Genomic DNA, 14,821 nt, shown 5'->3' with positions numbered 1-14,821 from the left:
TGAGGGAGGGAGCAGCACCTTGCCTCTGCTTGCCAAGCAAGAGCTGTCCTCTTCAGGAGCTCATGCTGTCTGCTTGATTGTGCTCATCTGCCCAGCTGTGCTGCAGGAGAGGAGAGCTCGGGGGTATCTAACGCAGAGGCTAACAGCCCTACCTTCTCATTTCCCACCTGACTGGCTCTTTACTACGTAAAAGGTGTTCAAAAATCCGACTACAAGACTGAGAAAAGTCACCTACTGTAGCAGACTTGAGCAGGAGCCCAGTAAGCTATGTTGGCTTCTCTCCCACCGTTGCTGACTGCCAGCACCTACTGGTGCTCTCAGGCCAGTCTATTTTTAAGCTGGACAAGCTTTTTAGTTTTTATTTTTTATAACATTTTGTATAAAATGCTCTAGGCCATACACTATTCTGAAAACAACCCAGATACAAACCCCTTGTTACCTGTTTAACAATAATCCCACGCCCCAGCACAGAGAGGAATCAGACTGTACAAAATTATTGCTGTTCCAGAGGCAGCCTTGCCGAGGGGCTCCCAGGCTGCCCCCAGCCCCAGGGCGTGCTGCACGCGGAGGCTGCCTCCTGTGAAATACCTGCCCCGGGATGCTGTAAAATAGACCACGTGTGGCACGCCTGCCCTGGGGTGGCAGGAGCGGCTGCGGGAGCTGCAGGTGTGTGTTCAGGGGGAAGGGATCCCTGGGGAGAAGGGAGGTCCCTGCCTTCGTACCCTGAGGCAGCTCCTGAACAGCCATGCTACTGCGGGAACTGCTCGGCGCTCCCGGGCCCAGGGCTGGCGTGGAGGGCTCTCACTTGGCAGAACAAGAGGCTGCTGGGGACCAAAAGTGATTAAAAACACCAAACTTTTTCTCAGCCCAGCTGAGATCAAAAACTTCATTACTGGGGTGGTGCTGGAGGCCTCATGCCTCCTTCTGGGGTCGGTGGCGCCTTGCCCTCAGCAGCCCTGATGCAAAGAGCTGGTCCGAGCCCCGGCGTGGCTGCTGAAAGCCGACCTGCTGTCCCTCAGCGGCGCTGAAGGATCAGCTCCAGTGTCAAGACTGGTGTATCGCTCCCGGCCAAAGCTGTGTTGGATGCTCAAAGAGCAGCTTTCCCAGGGCTAGGACACAGCGCACGGATCCCCGGTGAGTGCCCCGTTGGGACCTGGCCCCAGCCCAGCTGCAGCGCCCGCCCTCAGGAAAATGCAGGACCTTTTTCTTCTTTCTTCGCAAATGCTATGTCCACCACAGAGGTTTGGTGGTTTTTTTTTTGGTTCTCTGACACAAACACCTTCAGGCCCTTGAGTCTGACTGTGACATTTGCAAAGGTGGGTGCCCAGGTGGTCCATCTTGGGCTCAGGATATGCCAGGTGAGCGTCCAGTGCCACCCTATGCCCATCTCTTCTGGCCCATGCTGCTTGTAACCCCCACACGGGCAACCAGCCGGTCCTGGGGTCCCGCCTTGCCCTGGGGAGGGGGAGAAGGACGCCAGAGAACCCTCGGGGCTGCTCCAAGCTGCTGCAAGACGGGGCTGCAGGTACGGGCAGGGAGGAGCGGCCGCAGCAGCCTCGCGCCGCGGGTGCCATCCCGACGCGTGTCCTGCTCACTCGCCGTCGCCTCCGGGCCCCTGGCAGTAGTATGAGTGGAAGAGCCGCTCGTGGGCACAGACCCTCATGGCCCCGTGCGTGTGCAGCAGCAGGCGGGGGAAGCGGGAGGTGAAGTACTGCACGAAGCCGTCGGGGATGGAGCCCAGGGCTGCCCGGACGTCGGCTGGCAGCTCGTGGTAGTGATGCTTCTGCAGGAGAGAGGGCGAGGTGAGCGGGGGGCAGGTGGGCAGCAGGGGTGCAGGGGAGCCGGGGGGCACGTACCTTGTTCCTCATGGCCCGCAGGAGGTCACGCACCGAGCCCCCCTTGTAGGTGCGGAACTTCCGCAGGTCTGGGGAGAGCAGGAGAGAGGCTGAGCAAGGGGGGACGTGGCGGAGCAAGGGGCGCAGGGCTGCCCCAGCCCCTGGCACTGCCAGCACCACCCCGAGCCCCGGGGTGCGCACAGGGAGCACCGCAGCCTGCGGCAAACCCGGGCACCGCTCTGCTCTGCCCTCCCACCCTGGCTTTTGGCTCCTGGGCACGAGCAGCTGCCTCCTGCCCAGTAAAGGGGTCCGGACCTGGGAGCCCCACTCCCTGCCCAACTCTGCGTGGGGGCCACACCAGGCTCGGGCTGTAGCAGCAAGCCTGGACCCCTGCGGGCTCACCTGTCTGCAGCGGGAGGGAGATGTGCATCCTCCAGTTGGTCCTCACCACCGACCGCCCCCCTGCCTCCAGTGCAGAGACGATGGGCCCCTCGGTAGGCTCCTTCTCGACGCGGTCACTGACGTCCTGCATGCCCAAGAGCAGGGACGGGGTGCGTATGGCACTGCCCTCGCCCCACACCACCCCATCCAGCACCAGGGAACAGAGCCAGCATTGAGGAGGGGATGACAAGCGTTTGGCCCTGACCCCAAACCCAGGGACCCCCCGACCCATTGCAAAAGTAGCTCACAATGAGCACGTTGACTTAAATACAGCTGTTTCCAGCACCTGTTTTTCAGAGCACACCTACATTCGCTGCCTGGTGGGACGGCACATGCTCACCTGGAAGAACTGCAGCTGCTTCTCCTGACTCCAGAAAAAGGGGTGCACAAGGACCATGGGGGCTGAGGGCCGGCGCTGGGGCTCAGGACTGATCATTGCTGCAATCAGCTCTCGCGCAACAAGCTTGTCTGGTAGGTGAAATGACAGAATGGAGACCACCACCACGGAGAACTAACCCCCTCGCCCCGAGAAGGACCGGGAGCTGCGCTGCTCGGCTCAGGGCTTCCCTGCAGGGCCACAGCTGTGGGGAAGGGTCTCACCGTGAGCTTCTTCCTGCAGGCAGCTCAGCTGGTAAGAGCCTGACAAGATGTTGGCCTGTCGCCGCAAGCTGTCCCCAAACGGGTGCTGCCCTCCTGACACCACGTAGTAGAAGACACAGCCGGCTGAGAAGATGTCCACAGCGCACGTCTGCAAAACACAAAGGGGGAGGTGGGACCCTCGCAGCAAAGGGTGAGGGAAGCTTTGCCCCCCCCCCCCCACTTTTCCAGTCTTTTATGTGAATGCTTGATCACTTCCTACAGTGCTGCTGGAAAACGCATTGCACCAGGGCTCCTGCCCGCCCCGCTTGCTGGAGTCAAGTGAAGCACCCATCGCATCAGGTCCTTATCAGGGACGAGGTTTTCAGAGGCACAGACAGATGTCAGGACTTCATGGACGTGCCAGGGCTGCTGGTGTCTCACCCAGCTGTGCAACCTGACCCCGGTACGAGGCTATGTGGAGCATGCTGCCAGCACCAGCACGTGCCCCGCCAGGGACCAGTACGGCAACTGGCTTCCAGCGGCAACAGAATTCCCTGGGCTAAACAGATGAGCAGAAGCGTAGCCTGTGCAGTGAGCCACAGCCCCTTCCGACCTCCCCACCCTGAATTTCCAAGGACTGTAGCCAGATGAGACACCCTGTGCTGAACAGAGCAGGCACTGCCCCGCCAGGGCAGGAGAGCGGGGCAGCTGCTGACTAGGGTGGTCCTGGCGAGGAGCACCAGTGCTCTGCATCTGGGCTGGACTGGGCTCTCAAAGCTTTTGGCTTAATTGTGCATTTCAGCAGCAGGCTGTGGGGCTGCTGCCGGCACGGGGGGCTCTGCCACAACCAGCTCGGGGAGGACCCTAGGCAAGGGGAGGCATCCACAGCTCACTGACAGGGTTCTCCTTCGGGGCCTCCTGCAGCACCTCGGGCGCGATCCAGCCCTCGGTGCCAGGGATGCCGGAGCGGAGGCTGAAGCTCTGTCGTCCCCCCTGAAGCTTCTTGCAGAGGCCGAAGTCAGAGATAACAGCTCGGATCTGCCCGTGGCGATTTGGGACGGAGATGAGGATGTTGCAGGGCTTCAGGTCACGATGGACTGGAAGACAGAGTGCGCAGCATCACCCACCAACGCGGCAGCGGGGCTGAAGCAGCACAGGGCTCTGCCTGCTGCCCTGCCGGCTGCTGCCTGGGGACGGGACCAAGAGGGGACCGTGCCCTCCTGCCCCTGCGTGGCGCTGGGGCGCTGCCCCTTACCGATGCTGAGGGAGTGGAGGTGGGCCAGCCCGGACATGGTCTGACGCAGCAGAGACACCGGGTCCAGGCTACGACGATCGAAGTTGGGGCTTTCCACGTACTAGAACCACACAGAAATAGCAAGAGGTGAACTGAGGCCTGATTTACTGGGGCAAACCAAGGCAAGGCTTGCTGGGGGAGAGACTTCTCACTAGGCTGACAGAGGTGGAAGGGGAAAAGCCCATGCGGAGACCATTTGGGCCCAAGGCTTGCCATTTCCAAGTCTACCGGTCGGCATCTATGCCCTCTGCAGCAAACTGCCCTCACTTGTGTCCTTGGACCTCCACAGCTTCAGCAACATGCCTGCTTTATGGCGTGGTAAAAGATTGCTTCTCCTACCCCATGCCAAGTCTCTTCCTGGCTGATGCGGAGGCTCGGAGCTCCCCTGCTCCCTCCTGAGGGGGCAAATCGGCAGGAGAACAAGGGCAGGGGCTTGGCTGGCACAGGAGCAGTGCTGCTGCCCGCTGCTCTGCCTCTCCAAAGCACCTCGCAGCCTGCCCGTGCCCGGTCCGACCCCTGGTCCCTCGGACTGCTGGGAGGCAGGTTCGGAGCGGGGCTGTACACCTCAGGGCAGGCAGGAACAACAAAGAGGGCTCTGAAGCTGGGTGCTGCTGGCTGCCCACCCGTCCCTCGGGCACGCACAGGGCGCTGCTCCCACGGGAGCACTGCAGGACCTCCCTAACAGCACAGAAAACCTGATGCATGTCCCTGGGGACCAACCTGCAAACACGGAGGTGGGGACAACCAGGATCGATCGACTGACAGACCCCAGCAGCAGCCCCATGCAGGCCGCCCCGTGCCACCAGGACTGGGCAGGGGGCGGGCTGGGGGCTCACCTCCTGCAGGGTGGCGGAGCAGAGCTCGATGGCGATGTAGTGGAACTGCTTGTCCTTCTCGGTGCAGAAGTAGCGGACGACGTGGGCGTGCTCGTCCGACTCCCGGAGCAGCTGGACCTCACGGTCCACGAGATGGAAACACTCGGGCAGGAGGCGCTTCACGGCCACGTTCCGGCCATCAAACTGTCCCCTGCGCGGAGAGCCAGTGGCAGCGCCGGTGCAGGGCCCTCCCCGGCCAGAGCAGAGCCCAGCGCTGCAGATGCACAGCCCAGCCAAGCTCTGGCCGATGCTGGAAACTCGCCCCTTTGGGTCCTCAGCATGCGTCACCATGGAGTGACTCCCAAAGGCTTGTCAAAGCCCTGGGCAGGCAGAAATCTCTGCAGGGAGCTGGAAACTGGGGGTTCAGGTTCCCCTTTTTGTAGGAAAATAACCTCCTTTGCTTTAGGCTGGGTTTAGTGCCTGGGAAAGGGGCTCAGCCAGAGCCAGGGGAACCGTGTGAGGGAGTAGACCTGCCACTGCTGAGAGGTGCCTGGAGCAGGCGCAGCCCAGCTGCCTGGCAGCCTGGGGCAGGCAGGAGGGGAAGGGGAGCACAGGGCACTGGTGTGAGGTGGAGGCCCGCCCTGCATACCAGTAACTGGTTATCAAAGGCCATGAGTCCATCTCTCCAGATGGGTTTGAGGAGGACCACGAGAAGAGGAGGGTGGCAACCCATTCTCAATGCCCTGGAACCACCAGGGAACCACCAGCCAGCCAGGGAAGGAGCTGCCTTGTACTTGCGGCTCCGGGCAGAATCAGGGCTGGTACCTGAAGACAAAGGTTCCTCCAGCTCCGTGGCCCAGAACGTCCTTGGGGTTAAAAGAAATTTTCCCAACTACAATCACGTCTGGTTCTGCATCTGCAGAGGAAGGGAAGACAGTCGTCCTTCAACCTATGACCCTCAGTGCTATATGAGGGACATCCAGTTCTTTAACCACCTGGCTCGTCTTTGGGCCCTGCTACTCTTGCAATTGCTTTTGTAGCCCATGCTTATCCAGCAGCAGGTTTTGCACCTCCTCTCCCAACAGCTGGGGTGCAGCCCCCTCATCTGTGGGGCATCTCTGCTCCTGCTTTGGGTGACAACACCTACGGACAGAGAGCCCCTTGCCCGTTCCCACCTGCACACACCTTCATCAGCCGCCGGGACAGCCGGATCCGAGCTCACCATCCCATTAGCCAGATCCTCCAGGGAGGCCGAGGGGCCTGAGCTCTGTGAGAGCTGCATCGTGCTTCCCTGGCTCAGCCCCGGCTCCCCAGGCTCTGCAGGGAGACCCTCCCCAGAGACCCGGCCCGGGAGCAGCATCTCCCGCTGCTGCTGCAGGAGCTCAATCTGCTTCTCCAGCTGCTGCTGCTGCACCGCGTGCTGCTTCTGCACTTTCTGGAACACAAACCAAGGGGACGCTCAGCTCCTGCGCCCAGAGCAGAGCCGGGGCATCGGCAGGGCTCGGCACAGGCAGCGTCTCTGCCCCTTGCCTAGCCGGCAGCGCGCCACCGCGGCTCGTTACCGTGAGTACGTACGAGACAGCGCGGGAGCTGCGCGGCTCATGGCAGCCACGACACTGCTGCTTGTGCCACAAGGAGGAAAAAGGGAGTCCCCGGCCATTCAGAAGCGGCATTTCTGCGGCAGGCGGTGGGCTCTTCCACCGGCCACCACTCACCGTGAGCAGGAGGAACAGGACTCCCGCGCCGAGCAGGGCCGTGCCGACGCCAGCCATCACCAGGTCCCAGGTGCCGGCCTCGGGGTAGACCTCCACTTGCTCCCTCGGCGCAGGGTCTGGCTGGAGCTGCCCCTCGCTGCGGACAGCCGGCTCCTCCGGGCCGCTCGGGGCCAGAAACTGCAACACATCCATGCCCGGGGCTGGGTGACACCAGAGGGACAGACTGCTGGGCACTACAGCCTTGCACCAGGACCCCCACCACGCTGGGGACCCGCTGCCCAGCCCCAGACAACCCAGCCCCTCCGGTGAGACCCAGCACTGCCCAAGGTTCCCCCCAGCGACCCAGCAGAGCTCCATCACTCACATCATTGAATACGGTCCTGCCAGGAGGAGCCCTCGGGATGATGGTTTCTGTTGTCTTCCTCAGGTTCTCTGGGAAGGCTCGTAGCATCGTAGTGTGGACCACAGGAGGCGGCTCGTGATGCCCTGCAGTGGGAGGGAAACAGAGACAACCATCAGCTGGTCTCTGCTCACAGGTTCAGTTCCTCATCTCTGCACCCCGTGTCTGCAGCGCCGACGTGGGCTCGACAGATGGCTCCAGCTTTCCTGGAGAAGGGGTGTTGCTTCTCTTGGAACACACAAGAAACGTCACAGCTATAACCTGCCAGCTCCGTCCCCAGGGACGGGGACCTGGAGCAGCAGCAGCCAGCAGAGGAAGGCAGAGGGCAAGGCCTCCTGCTCCCAGCACGCAGCAGGGGCCTGACCCTGCTCCTCTGTGCCTCCCCTGCCACCACCTCGAGACACCACCCTGATTTCCAAACAGGCCGATGCAGTGTGGCGTCTCCTGCCATCGCACGGAGACAGCAATCACGGCACGCCAATTAGCCCGGTGCCTGCGCGCATGGCTCGGCGCGCCACGGCACACCCACCGGCACGGGTAATTGTGAGCCCCGCTTCAAAAGGTCCCTGCACACCCTGGGTGGGGGCGGTGGGCGGCCCCTCCTGGGGAGGGGACAAGGATGGGCTGCAGCCAGCCCCAAGCCAGAGTCACTGCAGTCCCCGAGGGTGAGTCACAGCTCCCATTTGCCCCGCTGAGCAAAGCGGGTTGGGCTGCTGCCCCAAACACACCGGCAGCTCGGGCTGCCCCTCCCCGGGGCACCCTCCAGGAGCAAGGACGCAGGGGAGACCCGCGCCCCTGGCAGGTCCGCACCTATTAGGAGCCACTGGTTGTGGAGCGAGGTGATGCTGCCCTGCGGGTACTTGACATCGGTGCTGGGCGTGATCTCACACTCCCCCGACTCTCTCATGGTCACGTCATCCGTGGTGGGGCCGTTGATCCTGGCCAGCGTGATGCCCTGCGGCTGGGGGTCCAACAGCTCGTGGAGCACCACGCAGCCGGGACGTGCACCCGCCGTGGCTCACCCCGAAAGGTGCCAGCAGGGACACTCACCACCAGAGCCACGCTGCCGTGGACCAGGGAGGTCAAGGCATAGAAGCTGGCCGCATACTTCCCCACGTAGAGCGCTGGCCTGCAAGGCAGGGACAAGCATCAGCCTTCCATCTGTCACGGATCAGGGCGGCCGAGCAGAGGCAACACAAATGCCACCAGCTGCCAGAGCACAGGAACCACGTACAGCAGCTGCGTCTTGGTGGCAGCGAAATCCTTCATGGACTGGTAGCTCCACTTGAAGGGGTGGGTGCCCTGCGAGTGGAAGGTCAGGTAGCGCAGGGTCTCCATGGCCAGGTTGATGTGGGGGATGCGGCGGAGGCTGTCCTGGTGCCACACGTAGATGCCGACCACGGGCGAGCCATAGTTCTGCGCCCACAGGACCTCCCCGCTCTCCTTGTCCAGCGTCACCACCAGCCCGTCTCCGCTCGAGGCGAAGTGTGCCATTTCTAGGCAGAGCCAGAGGGAGGGGGCGATGCAGCCGTGACGGCCACGGGGCCTTGTGCCCCTCTGCTCCCCCTCAGTCCTGCCACCAGCCGCGGCTGCCGCCTGCTGCTCTGCTCCCATGAGAGCCGTGGCCGGCACAGCGGCTGTTTTCCCCAGCCGTCGGCACAGCCGAGACCCGCTGGCCATGGCCGTGCCTCCCCAGGGTCCCCGCGCCGGCAGGGTCCCGCCGCGAGCGGCGCAGAGGAGCTGGCTCCCCGGGCTCCCCGGGCTCCCCTGTGCACGGCGGCCACTCACTGTAGTGGTAGGACTCCTCGCAGAGCGGTGCCGAGTAGTCGGAGAAGGTGGCGTTCCAGCGCAGCTCCCGCGACTTGGTGTCGTACATGGTGATGACGTACTCTGGGGAGGAGAGCAGGGCACCAGGTCACTGCCCAGCACCCCGTTCCTGGGACTAGGCGGATGAACGGGGAGCAGGACTGGCTTACGGGTACGGCCGATGTAGAGCAGGGGACTTGACGGGCACAGCCCATCCCAGGCCTCTGTTGAGAGAGTGGTCTGCTTCTCTCCTGACTTGGGGTCCACGATGAACCAGGTGTCCTGCTTCTTCCCTGAGAATGAAAATACTTTTTTTTGTAAGTCTCTGCAGTCCTGCTGTCCGTCCCCAAGGCTTCCTCGTGCCTCCTCTCCATGGACTTGCTCCCGGGAGGTTCCCGCTCAGCCTCTCCTCCTCCCTGGCCCCGGGTCCGGCGGAGCGGCCGGTCTCTGCGTACCGGTGTAGAGCACGCCATCCGAACTGCGGCATGGCGAGGACTGGACCAGCTCCGGGATGGTGAACGGCAGCTTCTGCAACACAGAGAGCAGCGTGGATGTGCGGCCAGAGAAACGCCTCCCCGAGCAGCAGCCTTCCTGCCTGCAGGAGCAGGGTGGGAAGGAGATGTCCCCGGGGACAGTCCCCTCCTCCTCGCCCGCCTTCACTGCTCAACCCCAAAGCAGGACGGAGTGGCAGGGAAGGAACGGGTCCCCGCTGTACGTGCCCCACACCCACTCAGCTGACATCTTCCAGGTGCGAAGGACACGCTGGAGCAACCAAAGGCCCGGGGCTCGCCCTGTCCAGCAGGTCTGCCCCGTCCCCAGCCCGGTGAAGCCCCAGGTGTGGGTGGGCAGGATGAACGCAGCCCCACTGACCATCAGGCCTTCTTTGTTTTTTCCTCCCAGAATATAGAGGCTGCCGTCATTGGGGTCTGGAAGGAACGCTGGTCTGGAAAGGGAGAGAGAGGAGGATGAAACGTGAGCTGTCCCCTGCCCTGGGCACATGCTCAGGACTGGAGAGGAGCTGCACTGAAGAAACCCCTCAGCAGTTTGCGCCACGGGGCTTGACCTTTCCTGGAAACCTCCAGCACTGGGTTTGGTAGGAGATGAACTCCGGCTCTGGGTCAGCACCGTAACTCCATACGGCCGCCCTGCGCCTCCCAGCCGTGCTGGCTCGGTGCCCTGCCCGCCCCAGGGGAGCTCCCTGCTCTCCGGCCTTCGCCCTGCACTTTCGGGTGGATTTCCCTCAATTCCTGCACTTTCAGGTGGGTTTTCCTCAATTTCACTTCTACACTTTTGCGCATGGTGGTGCTGAGAGCCCAGAAAGGCTGTCTGTAGAAAGGCTACAGTTCAGGAGCAGGGAGCAGCTACTCCTGCTCATCATCGTCTATGTGGTGTGAGCACAAAGGGTAGCTTTAAGGCAACGCTATGGCGTGGGCTGGGGGGTTCATTTCTCCCGGGATGCCCTTTCTTGCTGTGAATCTGTTGGTTCGTCAGGGCGGCCGTGCACCTCCGAAAGGCTCCTGCACAGCGCGCAGGCTGCCTGCCCTGCAAAGGGCCCTCTGACCGCGGGGGGATGACACTCACTCTGCCACATAAACCGGCACCTGCAGAATAGGATCTGAAAAAAAAGAGTGAAACGCAGACGTCAGCGGCCTCTCCCTGCGCACGGGGACAACGTGGCAGTGTTTACCAGGTGCAGCCACGAGCTGCCGTGCCCAGGTCCGCCGCCTATTTGCATTTCAGACCCAGAATAGGCACCACCGGCAGCGGGGGTCTGGCCCCCCCCCATGCTCTCTTCCGCGCACAGCCGTGCCTGGGGCTGGAGCTGCAGCTGGCAGCGTCCCCCGGGGCTGGAGGAACTGGCCCAGAGCACGACCAGCAACAGCCAGGCTGGGGGGTGCATCCCTGACCCCCCATAAGCGACAAGCCCAGGGTGCCTGGCAGCACGAAGCACCCCCAGGATGCTACTCACCATCCTTCAGGGTCCACTTGATGTCACCTGTGCTCTTACTCACTGCATGAAGGTTTCCATCCAGAGTGGATATGAAAAGCAGTGTTTCTGGGACAGTCACGGCATTGCCTTTGAGGCACTATGGACAGAAACACCATCCTTAGAGAGCAGGGCCAGGCTTGGGGATGAGCCCCCATGGCCCGGGCTGCCCCAGGCAGCTCAGCAGCCCCCCGCACCCAGCACGCCGCAGCAGCAGGCTGCGGGGAAGAGCCCCAAGGTCCCTTCTTGTCCCCAGTGAGGCAAGACTGGGAGGGACAATAATCTATTTCCTTGCACCGACATATTAAATCTGCTTGTTCCTCCAGCTCCACCTGCACAGGAAACCCGCAGAATTGCATCTAGTAACAGCTGTTTGGAGATGCTGTGCTTTATAAATCCCTGGCATTAAGCCCTGGCGCTAAGGTTGCTGTGCTCACAGTGAGTGGCACCCCGCTGGCATGTGGTCCCCAGCTCCTGCAGCACCGGTCATGTCCCACCGGTGCAGTCTGAGGGCTGGCGCAGCCTTTCCCCTCGTCTCCCCCAGAGCCAGCCTTCCTGCTCGGGGGGATGAGCTGCTCCCAGCCACGACTCCCGGCTGCCTTTCTAAAGGTGACACAAACAGCCTGACACCGGCTCCTTCCAGAAAAAAACGAGTTGGGTGACTTTTCATGCCAGAAATGCAATTAATGCCTTCAAAGCTACAAATTTCAGCTACCCTGACGTTGAGGGAGTAATTGCAAATTCATGCTGGGAAGAGGAGCTGCTGCTTCCGTGTACAGCATCCATATAGCAAATGCCAGCTCAGCCGCCGCAGCCTGGCACACACGCCAGCCTCACCCCGTCAACAAACAGGGATCAGCAAACAGCACGGGGACCCAAAGGGCTCCAGGGAGAGGCAGGGCTGGCGTGGCCGCCCCTGATGCCAGAGAGCCCGAGCAGCGCCCGGGCTCCCGCTGGCTGCGATGGAGAAGCCAACCGAGCGAGGTGCTGCCCCGGTCACTCGTGGGGGGCAGCCAAAGCACATCCCGTGGCCCCCGCACGCTGCCCCCCAGCAGCCCCCTCGCTGCCTCTCACCTGTGCTGCACCAGCTCCGGGAGCCCGCGCTGGGCAGAGAGCCCGGCCTGGGGTCCCGGCCAGGCTAACGAGCAGGGACTGGCCGACAGCCTGTGCCAAGACGGTGCCCTGCGCGCGAGCACGTGTCCGTCTGCAGAGCAGAACCCGATGGCAGTAACAGACCGGCCACAGCACCGTGGGGCAGGGAGACACCTTCTACATTGAGTCACCCAAATTCCTCCAGCTCTAACAACACAGCAGCCCCGGCGGGCGCCAGGTCACCTGTTCTGCGGCTGTACCTCCTGCCGGGAGCACACACCGGCTCCCTCCCGACACACCTCACGACCACCCCTCTGCTTCGAGCTCAAGTCTATTATTTGCCCTTCCTCTTGTTTAATTTTTAAGTGAAATCAGAACGAGTTTCCCAGCTCTCGCCTTGTCCAGAGGACACGGCGGGGCAGGCAGAGGAGGGCAACTGCTCCCCGCCGCCTCTTCTCCAGCACGGTGCGGCCACGTAGGCAGGCTCGCTGCCGGCTCCGAGGGACAACAAGCCAGGCCAGCAGACACAGAGCTCTTGTGGTGTGGCCACCTGCACGAGGGAAACAGCACCGAGACCGCCGAGCCCTCCCAGCTGTCAGAGCTGCAGCAGGCTCTGCACTCCTGGGCTCTGTTTTTAACCTCCCCCCAGTGTTCTGCAGTTTCTCTCATCTCTTCTGCAACTACTGTTTTTTCGGAACAAAGGCCAGGCTGCCCGCTCCCCGCACACCACCACGGGCAGAACTGGGAGCACTGGGCGCCCGGGAGCAGCCGCCCTCCCCTCCGCTCCCAGCCCTGGCTGCCCCAGCCCAGAAGCGCGGCTGCTGTTCCCACGGGATGTCCCCAGGACCGGTCCTTTCCCGAGGCTCCTCGGGACCTGGAGTCCGCAGCGATGCCGCTGAGGCTGGAGCTCAGCCGCGGGCTCGGGGGGGCGCTTGCTCCCCCAGTGACAGAGGGGGACGGCCGAAACATGGCACCGGTGTCTGCTGCTTCCTTTGCCGGAGCCCCGCTGCTGGCATCTGCCAGAGCCACCCTGGCACGCCGCCCTCTCCGCTCGGAGGGCCAGCGGCGGTGGAAGCCGCCATCCGGCTCCGAGGGGCAGCCCCCGCCAGGCAGCGGCTCTGCGGGCAGGAAGGGGCCGGGGGCTCCCGGGGAAGGGGGCTCCGCTCTCGGCCCCGGCCAGGCCCTGGGGTGAAGGGGCAGAGAACGACCTCCGCCCCGGGCGCTGCGCGTGGCCCCTCGGGGACCTCCATCGCGCACCCGCCGGCGCCGCTAACGTACGGCCACGGGACCCCGCACGCAACCGCCCCGAGCCCGCAGAGCCACCCCGGCCCCTCCGCCCCGCGAGCCACGCTCTCCGGGCGCCGGGCCCTGCGCACCCAGGCGCTCCCAGCGCGGATGCGCAGCCCCCACGCTCGCAGGCTGCCCCAGGCTCCCGCCTGCGCGGCCGCGCGCTCGCACGCGCGGGGGCCGCGCGCTCGCACGCGCGCGGAGCGGAGCGGAGCGCAGTGCCTGCATGCTCCCACGCTCCCGAGCACGAGGGGGGTGGTGCGGGGGGGTCGCTCGTGCCCCCCCCCCCCCCCGTCGCGCCCAGGGGACACGCACTGGCTCGTGCCGGTGCCCCCACGCAGGACGCGCGCCCGCTCGGCCCCCGCGGGCTGCGGCCGTACCTGCGCCGGGAGCGGGAGCAGCAGCAGCGGGAGCCGCAGCAGGAGCCGGAGCCGGAGCCGGAGCGGGAGCAGCCGCCGGAGCAGCCCCGGGCGCAGCGGCGCGGCGGGGCCGCCCATGTCCCGGACATACCGGGGCCGCGGCGCGCAGGGCCGGGCCGGGCCGCGCTTATCGCCGCGCCCTGAGTCAGCGGGGCCGGGGCTGGGGCCGGGGCGGGCCCGGGAGGCGGCTTCCTCCCCCCGCCCGGCCCGATCCGGCCCCCCCCTTGCGCGGCGATGGGGCAGCGGGAGGGCGCTCCCGGCCCCCCCCCCCCCCCCCCCCCCGTCGTTTTCCCCGGCCCTTCGCAGGGAGCCGGAACCCCGGGGCTCCCGCGGACCCCGACACCCTCCCCACCATCCCCATCCCCACCATCCCCATCCCCACCATCCCCATCCCCGCGGTTTTAGCACCGTTCTGGGAAAAATTCCTCCCGCTGGTAACGTGGGACGAGGCGTAAGGGCACCCACTCACCCACACCCCGGCCGCGACCCCAGCCCTGCCAGCCCCGCTGCGGCCCCCGGGCCTGCAGGGAAGCGGAGGGCTCCTCCTGGATGCCCTACACACCAACCCACCTTGAATTATCTTCAGATTCATGTCAGGAAAGAGCAGGGCACCGGTGCTTGTGAAAGAGCTCCTTCCGAGGAGACAAACCCGAGCTGAAAGGGATTTTGAGCAGGACCCCTGGATTATTATATTGCCCCTTGCTGTTCGGGCACAGTTTGATATTAAACCGAGCCAGAACCTGCCACTTCATGCACAATAGGTGGACGATATATCAGACATTCTGAACTTTCAGTAATAACACTCTGAGCGATCTCAGCCCTTTCTTTTTTTGAAGTTTCTAAGCCAGCAGCAAAGACGAGCAGCATTAGGAAGCCGTGGGTGCTGTAAGGCCCCGCACAGGGGCTGCTCCTGAGCACCTGCCTTCGTGGGCTCTCGCACCCAAGTGGGACTTGGGGCACGGCCACAAGCCGCCTACGCGTACAGCTTACGGTGAGCGGGCTCGGCACGACAGGGACTTCGGCAGTTCAGACCAAGGTTAAACCCTGGTTCTGCACAGGGGGCCGGGGGATTGTCCCGCAGCTCACAGCCTTGTCGTGCGAAGGGATGTACGGCAGCAGCACGCCCAAATCCCTGCCCCGGGAGAAAGGCA

At 63.8% G+C, this 14,821-nt stretch overlaps 1 protein-coding gene across 2 annotated transcripts; it reads right to left on the bottom strand.

The window, feature by feature from the left end:
- Window positions 1–95: 95 nt before the first annotated feature.
- ERN2 (endoplasmic reticulum to nucleus signaling 2) lies at window positions 96–13,827 on the bottom strand. 2 transcript variants are annotated; one of them, XM_064461299.1, is made up of 22 exons: window positions 13,632–13,827; window positions 10,855–10,972; window positions 10,467–10,500; window positions 9,756–9,828; window positions 9,341–9,413; window positions 9,056–9,178; window positions 8,868–8,969; window positions 8,314–8,575; window positions 8,130–8,208; window positions 7,890–8,040; window positions 7,044–7,165; window positions 6,680–6,856; window positions 6,150–6,399; window positions 5,790–5,880; window positions 4,986–5,175; window positions 4,111–4,210; window positions 3,753–3,952; window positions 2,877–3,024; window positions 2,617–2,744; window positions 2,238–2,361; window positions 1,857–1,924; window positions 96–1,783 (listed from the first exon to the last, which is right to left on the bottom strand). In XM_064461299.1, exons 1-22 carry the CDS (start codon window positions 13,746–13,748, stop codon window positions 1,592–1,594), a joined length of 2,922 nt encoding a protein of 973 aa, XP_064317369.1. In that variant the 5' UTR covers window positions 13,749–13,827; the 3' UTR covers window positions 96–1,591. The 2 variants fall into 2 exon arrangements, with proteins under 2 accessions (XP_064317369.1, XP_064317370.1); XM_064461300.1 differs by lacking the exons at window positions 10,467–10,500; window positions 13,632–13,827 and having other exon boundaries at window positions 10,855–10,938.
- Between the last annotated feature and the right edge of the window lie 994 nt (window positions 13,828–14,821).

The sequence above is a fragment of the Phalacrocorax carbo genome, chromosome 10, assembly GCF_963921805.1.
Source record: "Phalacrocorax carbo chromosome 10, bPhaCar2.1, whole genome shotgun sequence".
Classification (NCBI taxonomy): domain Eukaryota; kingdom Metazoa; phylum Chordata; class Aves; order Suliformes; family Phalacrocoracidae; genus Phalacrocorax; species Phalacrocorax carbo.
The sequence above is the reverse complement of the archived record's forward strand: the minus strand, read 5'-3'. Positions and strand labels throughout refer to the sequence as shown.